Source organism: Notothenia rossii (genome assembly GCF_949606895.1).
Source record: "Notothenia rossii genome assembly, chromosome: 2".
Lineage (NCBI taxonomy): Eukaryota > Metazoa > Chordata > Actinopteri > Perciformes > Nototheniidae > Notothenia > Notothenia rossii.
The window spans coordinates 6,224,743-6,233,527 of record NC_136904.1 but is presented as its reverse complement, the minus strand read 5'-3'; the positions used below and the strand labels follow the sequence as shown (position 1 = coordinate 6,233,527).

Sequence of the window (8,785 nt, the reverse complement as noted above, 5' to 3'; positions counted from 1 at the left end):
CTCTTCTGCTTTTACACTTAAAGGGACAGTAACCCTTATTGTACATCCATGACAGTAACCCGGGCAGAAAGAGTTATTCATAGACTCAGGAGGATAGGGAGAGGACTATGTCCACATGAGAAGATGGTTTTGAGATGTGACCAACAGTTTTCGAAGACATTGAGTTCTGATTCAGAATTCTGAGATTTTCAGGTCAAAATAAATGAATTAAAAGGTTCAGAAAGACGTAATAAGAAATGTTTTTTTCAGAACTTTTTGGGGATTTTGAGAAAAAATACTTTTTTCTTCAATATAATATTTATATTATTTGTGTAATGTATTTTTACGTGTTTTTATTACTTAGTTTCAATATTCATTTTGTTATCTTATTTCACTTTTTTATTGTTTAATTTGTTTATTTTTATAATAATAATAATAATTATATTTTAATATCATTTGTTATAATGGGTATTTTATTTTCACCAAATATTTTTTACATATCTCGGAGATGGGGCGTCCCCGTGAGGCTGGCACCCTCAATGTTTTATTATTTTTATATTATAGCCATTAAATGTTGTTAGTACTTTTTGTTTGTTATGAATTTCATTTTTTAAAATTGGTTTTAGTGCTGTTATTTATTTAAAAATGAATTGAAAAATATAAAAAAATTGATTTTTTTTTTTTATTATTATTTTATTAGTAGGCCTATCATATTATATATTATTATGATTATCATTATTATAAATGTGTTGTGTTTATGTATTGATTTCATTTTTAAAATTATTTTATTCTTCATTGTACTTTTTTTTTAAATCATTTTTATAATTGTGATATATTTAATATATTTTTATACAACAACGTTGGATTGAGACATTTTACTTACTTTGTTAGGCATCCATTTACCCCCTTCAGCCAAAGACACCAGTACATATTCCAGTCAAATTTTACAGGATTGGCTTCTACGTTTATTAGGGTTAAGGCGACACAAAGATATTGTTAAAGAACATTTTTTTGAACTCATCGCAAGAAGTAACCATCCATTTTTCACAACTGTTCCAGAGAAACCCAAGGCTACCAGGACGTGTGGAGCCGGGTTTCCTGAATATCATTTAAGCCTGTTTCTTTCTTACTTTACCCAACTTCCGTTTTTCACACCGCAATTATCGCCCACCTGTACACATGACAGTACATGTTTTATAAATGTTCCAAAAACACAAAGCAACCAGCACATCTGGATCCAGGTTTCCTAAAATATGTCCTTCAGAAAAAGATTGAATTTAGCCTCATTATCTTTCTAACTTTACCGAACTTCCGTTTTTTATTTTATATTTCTAGTTCATTTTTGGAAATGCACAAATAAATTAAAAATAAAAAAACATTTAAAATATTTTTTTTAATGAGGGTTATACACTTGGGAAGCTTCATGGTTATATCTATTTGTTAAAAATGTTTACCCAATTCACATGCAGTGCGTACATGTGTATTTTACAATCCGTATCTTTAAAGGCCATTTTCTTAAAACATTTCCTCCTCTCTCATCAGGAACCTCCATCTGTCCTCTCTAAATGCAGAAGCTTTCTCCATAAGGGTTTGCTCATTTATCCTCCTCTTACAACTTATTTTCTTATGTTTTTAATGTTTGCACCACAATACACCAAAGCAAATTCCTTGTAGGCCTATGTGTAAACGTACATAGCAATAAACACTATTTCACTTTTTCTTTTTGTATTGTTGGAGAAAATACAAGTTGTCTCCACTTTATGGGTTGTTTTAATGCACTGATAATGTGTGACTCTGCACTGTGCAGGGGCGGACTGGCCATCGGGACGTTCGGGACGAATCCCGATGGGCCGGTACTGAAGTGGGCCGGTCGGACGATGTGGGCCGGCCGGTAACCGGAAGGGCTCGACATTAAATGGCCCGCTGGCCCGGAAGCACTATTTAGACACCCCGGGCCAGCATAACGTACTTTGCCCGCTCGGGCCACTAAAAATATTGCTTTAAAAAAATGGTCCTGTGGTATCGGTATTTTCGTTTATTAACGCTACAACATAGCGTTTCGGGAGTCGGTTGTCGTTGTTGGGTGAAAAGCAAACAGCTGTTGGCTGCGGAGCGCAGCGCGAGCAGGCTCCCGTGAGCGTGCTCCTTCACTACAGACTGTCGCGCCACCTAACCATTCGCCAAAAATGTTTTTAATACCAGCGGTAACCGGCCAAGCGCCAGGCAAAAAACAATCTTCAAATAAAATAAAGTCACCGGAGGAGTTAAAGGAGAGTGACAGGGCGCATGAGAAGAAGAGGGAGAGAACGTTTCGGCCAGCTTGATCGATGGAGTTGGCTTCTAGTGGTGCAGTGACGCGTCCTAAAACCCTTTAATAATCTATCGATTAGATTTATGATTCAAAAATTATAAAAGTAGGGTAGACATGTGGAGATTATCCGGCTGAACAAAACGTGCATTTATCAAACAGGTTTGTTTTCCACAGGCCTTATTTCCAGCTATTTTCCAAAACCCTTTGGAGAAATCCCATTGCTTTTTGTCGAGGGAACCAGCAGCTTACTTCCTGGTTTTAGGACGCGTCACTGCACCTCTCAATATGATGCCAATATAAACAAGGTCTTCTGTCGGCTCTGTACATCAATGCCGACCTATGCTGACAAGTAAGTGAAGAGTAGAAAATATAAAGGTATTGGCTTTAGGGAAATGTCCCAGTAGTTTAGGATAATGAAGGTTCTAATCTATTACATAGCCATTACTTTTCTAACTCCTAATGACAAGAAGGCAGAAAGCGCTTTATACAAATAATAATACTCATAATAATAGCAGACATTTTTTAACAATGACCACAATATCATTATTTTAATAAACCAAATATGAACAATTGAGGAAAATGAGGGAGAACTGATGATTCAAGTAGTAATATAGTTAGTGCATAAATTACTATTGCAACAAATGTGTTGTTCCAGAGGGCCAGTGGCATTTTACCCTTAATGTCTACCTCTACGGTAAGTCACCCCCCCCCCGTCGACAATTTACTAGCGGTATTTACTTGCGGTACCGCGGTGGGCCGGCGGTACCGAAGTGGGCCAGTCGAGAGTCCCGGGCTGATTTGTAGTCCCAGTCCGCCCCTGGCACTGTGTATGACCTTGCAGCTGCCTCTTGCTGTGATAGGAGGCAGGGCATTTCAGGTTGTTGATATTTAAGAGAAGACACATACTTGTTGTCTCCTAAATATCTCATTCCTATGAGGCGTGAAGGAAGAACGTGACTCTTTCCAGAAGACGTCGCAGATGTCCCCGTCACCTTTCCGACACCTGCTGATGATATTAGCGCCACCTCGATTTACGACTTTGTAGTTATCTCCGTGTTTTGGACTAGCCTATATAAGCCTGAGGTTTTTCCTGCTCCGTTGAGCAGCATACCCCATGTGTGTGAGTTAACCTCCTTTGTATGTGATTTAACTCTGCTCCTTCTTGCAAGAATCAACTATTATTACCTGATAATGTATGTATCTTGCAATATTTGTATCTGTGTATCTGTTTTATTGTGTTGCACTGTTGGCGGAGCCTGGGACCTAATATTTTCATCGTCATAACTAAACTGTAGCTATGATGTTTACGATGTACAAGCCTTGAATGAACTGAATTCTGAAATACGAAAACAAGAACGTTGACTGCTTGGTTGATTAAATGTTCTACAATATCTTTTGCACATTTCTCCTTTTTTAATTTGTATTGACATTTTTCTATTCACTTCTTACCCCAGCTGAATATTTTATTTAACATGTCTTGATTTTGATAAAATGTCACGAACACAATAAGAAATGAAAGGGAGGTTGAATGTTTATATATAACTTATAGAAAGAAGAGTCGAGCTCCTTTACACATTTGTAAATCTTTATAAACAAGTTAGCATGTTCAGCTGGCCAATGTCACTACTAAATAACTGGATATTCATTTGAGTTGTTCAGTCTTAATTGTACTTAAAATCAACCAAAAACAGTACTTGTAGGAAATGATGAAAAAAAAAAATGGACTCTTAAAATAAAGTGTTTGCCTTTCCCCAACAATTGATCTCTGCAACACTTCCTGAAAACATGCAGAAGTAGTTCAATTCTGATTATTACCTCATTTTTAACTCATATGACCTTTCCTGTAGTGCGTATATTTGTGTGTGCAAATGTTCTTCAAAGGCTAAAATCACCGTGTTCCCTCAAAAGCAAGGGTGTCAAACTCAAGGCCCGGGGGCCAAATCCGGCCCGCGACTTAATTTAATGCGGCCCCACAAGAGCTCTGAAAGAATATTATACATTTATTATACGGTTACATGCCGATTTACAGAAGCACGTTGCTCATAAACGACATGACCCACAATGCATCTCAAATTATTAATTTAGTTCAGAATTTGACTTTCTTGCTTCAAAATTTCATTTTTTTTAAACATTTTTTCCAGAATTTGTTTTTGTTTAAAAAAAAAAAAAAGACAATTTGTGACATCAGCACTGAAGAGACTTCCATTTATTTGCCCTAGACTTCTGCTTTCAGACGTATTATGAAGTTATTACCCTATCCCATAATAATCCAATGCAGAGGCAATCATGTAATACAACACATACGTTTATATATATATTAAATATTTATATATGTATTTTTATATAGTCTTAAAGTTACAACCGGCCCTTTGAGTGCAACCCTAATGCTGATGTGGCCCGCGATGAAATTGAGTTTGAGACCCCTGCTGTAGAGGAAGTTTCTCTCAGTAGAGAGAGACACACAATACTACTATGAACCCTAAAGTGAGCAGAAGCAGAGACTTAATGTGAAACAAAACAGCTGAAACGGGGGGTAGTGTGTAGGGGGTAGTGTGTAGGGGGTAGTGTGTAGGGGGTAGTGTGTAGGGGGTAGTGTGTAGGGGGTAGTGTGTAGGGGGGTAGTATGTAGGGGGTAGTGTGTGGGGGGTAGTGTGTAGGGGTAGTGGGTAGGGGGTAGTGTGGGGGTAGGGGTAGGGGGTAGTGTGTAGGGGTAGGGGGTAGTGTGTAGGGGGTAGTGTGTAGGGGGTAGTGTGTAGGGGTAGGGTGTAGGATGTAGGGGTAGGGGGTAGTGTGTAGGGGGTAGTGTGTAGGGGGTAGGGTGTAGGGGGTAGGGTGTAGGGGGTAGGGTGTAGGGGTAGTGGGTAGTGTGTAGTGTGTAGGGGTAGTGTGTAGGGGTAGGGGGTAGTGTGTAGGGGGTAGTGTGTAGGGGGTAGTTTGTAGGGGGCAGGGTGTAGGGGGTAGTGTGTAGGGGTAGGGGGTAGTGTGTAGGGGTAGGGGGTAGTGTGTAGGGGTAGGGGGTAGTGTGTAGGGGTAGGGTGTAGGGGGTAGTTTGTAGGGGGCAGGGTGTAGGGGTAGGGGGTAGTGTGTAGGGGTAGGGGGTAGTGTGTAGGGGTAGGGGGTAGTGTGTAGGGGGTAGGGGGTAGTGTGTAGGGGGTAGTGTGTAGGGGGTAGTGTGTAGGGGTAGTGTGTAGGGGTAGTGTGTAGGGGGTAGGGGGCGGTTTGGGATTGGGCCTCAATGTGAATACTAACAAAAAAACTTAAAGCAGGAAGAAAGATTCTCAAAATAAACACTTTAGTCTTTTTTCTTTATCTGCAGTGGAAAATGAGTTTCAGTATTTTATTGAAAGTAAGCAATAAATAATATTGTGATAAAAATAGTTTATAAGTACTCAGACTGTACATCATTGTTACAAGATCAGAAGACTCAAGGGGAGAGCGGGATAAAACAACAGCAACATGAATGAACGACTAAAATCACAAACTACTTTAAGCTTTAATGTAAGAAAACTTCAGTTCCTCCCATCCGCCTTTAATAAAAAAAAAAGCGAATGTCGGAACCTGTGTTGGGAGACATTCAAACTGAGATACAACACGATGTGGGCGAGTAATAATAAATAAGAACAGACGACAGAAAGTGGAGTTAAGAAACAATAAGGCTTGATATGAAATCTTCGTACAAAGTGTTTTTTAGAAAAAAGGTTTTGACTGAGGCCTCATTGAAGTTGGTCCATCGAAGGAGTTTCCACACAAGTCCTCGTGCATCGGTGTGTTTCTCCAGAGGTGGGGGGGGGGTTTATTAAAAGGGCGCGTGGGGGGGGGGGGTAAAGTGGAGAAGTTTCTGCATGCAAAGTCGACTATAGAAAACCTGGAATTCTGTTGCATCCGATAGAAGCCCTCTTGTTTTTAGTTTTTTTAACGCTACCGTTATATGGCTTTTAAAATTCAAGAGTTTCATTTTGGTTTTGCAGATATGGAGAATAAAGAAAAAAGGAAAATATACTCTGTGTTTCACATGATATGTGTCGCCGCCATCTTGCCAGCAGTTATCCAAACGGCGACGGACGACTCACAGTGTCGAGCAAAGTGTGTGAAACTCCAGCAATTAGTCTGATCCTAAAGAGCTGCATTTACACAAATCACAGGAAATAAGTACAACAGCTACAAAAAAAAAAAAAGGGGGTCAAAAGGATATGAATGATCACATCAAAGTCACTTAAGCTTACATTGATTAGAAATCAACGAGGAGGAAACAAACATACATCTGGTCAATAGAATCAGGATTATAAAAAAGATTAGATAAAATGTCTGTCGGTAGAAATATACAAACTCCAGACACATTCAGTTACATCTGAGCTTAATACGGGCACAGCGGGTACATTTGTTTAAAAAGTGGGTTGATTAAAGAGGGAAAAAGAAAGGATTACATAGTAATTCTAAAATCAATTAAATGTCCCATTGGTTTACATAAATATATAATAACAAATGTCTAGAAAGTCTCCTCTAGGGATACTGAGATTGGTGAGTAAGTCTCTGACATTTTTAGTGTCCATTTCAGTTCATCATCCGGGTCTTGTATGCGGGGAACTCCCCTTCATCCTCGGACCAGCGGTTACCTATAGAAATAATGAGGATAAACTGAGAAGGGGAAGAGAGAGATGATCGGAGAAAGAAAGAAGAGGGAAAGAGAAAGAGAGGAGAGGCGGACAACATGCGTTATTAAAGCCCAGAACGAGAAAGCTGCTTCCTGCCTGGAGAAAAGGAGAGGAGCCATTCTGTGTGTGTCTATTTACTTTAGAGTGCGAGATCTTACCGTTGTGTGTTAACAAGAGTAGGTCCTGACTGTGGCCGTGTCCAGCCTCTGTATAGACTGACTTCCTGTGTGTCCATGTTGGCAAAATCACATGCAGAGACATGCCGTTAGTCACAGCATCGTTAACAAAGAGCACAGCAGCAGAGCAACGAGGAGAATTAAAGAGAGTTCGGATAATCTGGGCCCGTCAGAGGGGTCTAAACACGAGCAGTAGTGACGAAATCACGGAGCATATAGAGTGATGCAGGGATGAGTCCTAAAACTTAAAAATGGAGTCAGCATTTTCCTGTTCCCTCGTCTCAAAGTTGGTTTTTTGAATGTGCTTTTGGTGGTCAGCCGGAAATAGCGTCTGCGGTTAACACAAGCTGAAGACATTTTTAGTCCACGACATAAAATACGTCAGTAAATACTCCACTGGTGAATTTAAAAACGGTGGTTGCTAACAAGCGTCTAAATGAGACGACTAAACGTCATCACGCCCAACATTAGCCTCCTTTAGCTTAGCGGTGGTGACGTGAAGTCATGTGACCGTGCTGTAGTTCCTTTATAGCCCAACATTAGCCACCTTTAGCTTAGCGGTGGTGACGTGAAGTCATGTGACCGTGCTGTAGCTCCTTTATAGCCCAACATTAGCTTTTTCCTTAAAAAATCATAACGCGGGGTTAACATGTGGAGATTATCCTGTTGTGCAAAACGTGTAAATTGTACGTTTGTTTGCCACAGAGCCAAAATCCAATACAATTGTTTTGTTTGTCTGACTGTTAGGGCGCTATATAAATGTAAGTTATTATTATTATAAAAAATCCCATTAGATTTTTGAGGAGGGAACCAGGGAGATGCTAACGGACTGAACAATATGTCATCACTGCACCACTCTATTTTACACACACACACACACACACACACACACACACACACACACACACACACACACACACACACACACACACACACACACACACACACACACACACACACACACACACACACACACACACACACACACACACACACACACACACACACACACACACACACACACACACACACACACACACACACAGCTCACCCTCCATCTGGCTCCTCTTTGGCTGCGGGGAGGGGGACGCTGCGCCGCCGCCGCTCACTCTGAAGTTCGCGGGCAGCGTGTCGGACGGCCCGCGCACGTCTTTGGGTCGGAACTTCTTCCTCCATGAGGGAGCTCTCCGGAAGTTCTTATCATCGTCCTGGAAGAGGAAGAGGAGGAGGAGGAAGAGAGGTGTGTTATTATGTGTGTGTGTTATGGTGTTTGTGTTATGGTGTGTGTTGGTGTGTGTGTGTTGGTGTGTGTGTGTGTGTGTGTGTGTGTGTGTGTGTGTGTGTGTGTGTGTGTGTGTGTGTGTGTGTGTGTGTGTGTGTGTGTGTCACCTCTTCCACTCTCCTCTCGGTGCCGATGGACAGCAGGCTGATGTATTCCCGCTCCAGAGTGGCTCGGGCCTGAAAGAGAGAAACAGAACAAACAGCTTTACCAACATCTACCACTAGGTGTCGCTTCTTCTCCAAATCTAAAATAATGCAGTTCTACTTTTCTATGAGTCTTCTTTTTTTGTTTTTCCACGGACGGTAAAACTGGAAATGCTTCTTTTTTTGTTGCTCTGGGTGAAACTGAACTAAACCAAGTTGCACCGTGACGTCACATGAGAGGT

General features: G+C 40.7%; 1 protein-coding gene across 18 annotated transcripts in view; it reads right to left on the bottom strand.

Moving 5' to 3' along the window:
• Positions 1 to 5,576: 5,576 nt before the first annotated feature.
• Positions 5,577 to 8,785, bottom strand: part of ppfia1 (PTPRF interacting protein alpha 1) — a 68,853-nt gene continuing 65,644 nt past the window's right edge. For 14 of the 18 annotated variants that reach the window (XM_079663065.1, XM_079663075.1, XM_079663066.1 and 11 more), the window contains 3 exons: positions 8,508 to 8,576; positions 8,170 to 8,326; positions 5,577 to 6,903 (listed from right to left, as the gene is read on the bottom strand). In XM_079663065.1, the coding sequence (XP_079519191.1) occupies positions 6,842 to 6,903; positions 8,170 to 8,326; positions 8,508 to 8,576 (288 nt within the window). In that variant the 3' untranslated portion in view covers positions 5,577 to 6,841. Of the gene's footprint in view, positions 6,926 to 7,100; positions 7,166 to 8,169; positions 8,327 to 8,507; positions 8,577 to 8,785 lie in introns of all 18 variants that reach the window. The other 4 variants (XM_079663076.1, XM_079663079.1, XM_079663082.1 and 1 more) reach the window with 2 other exon arrangements.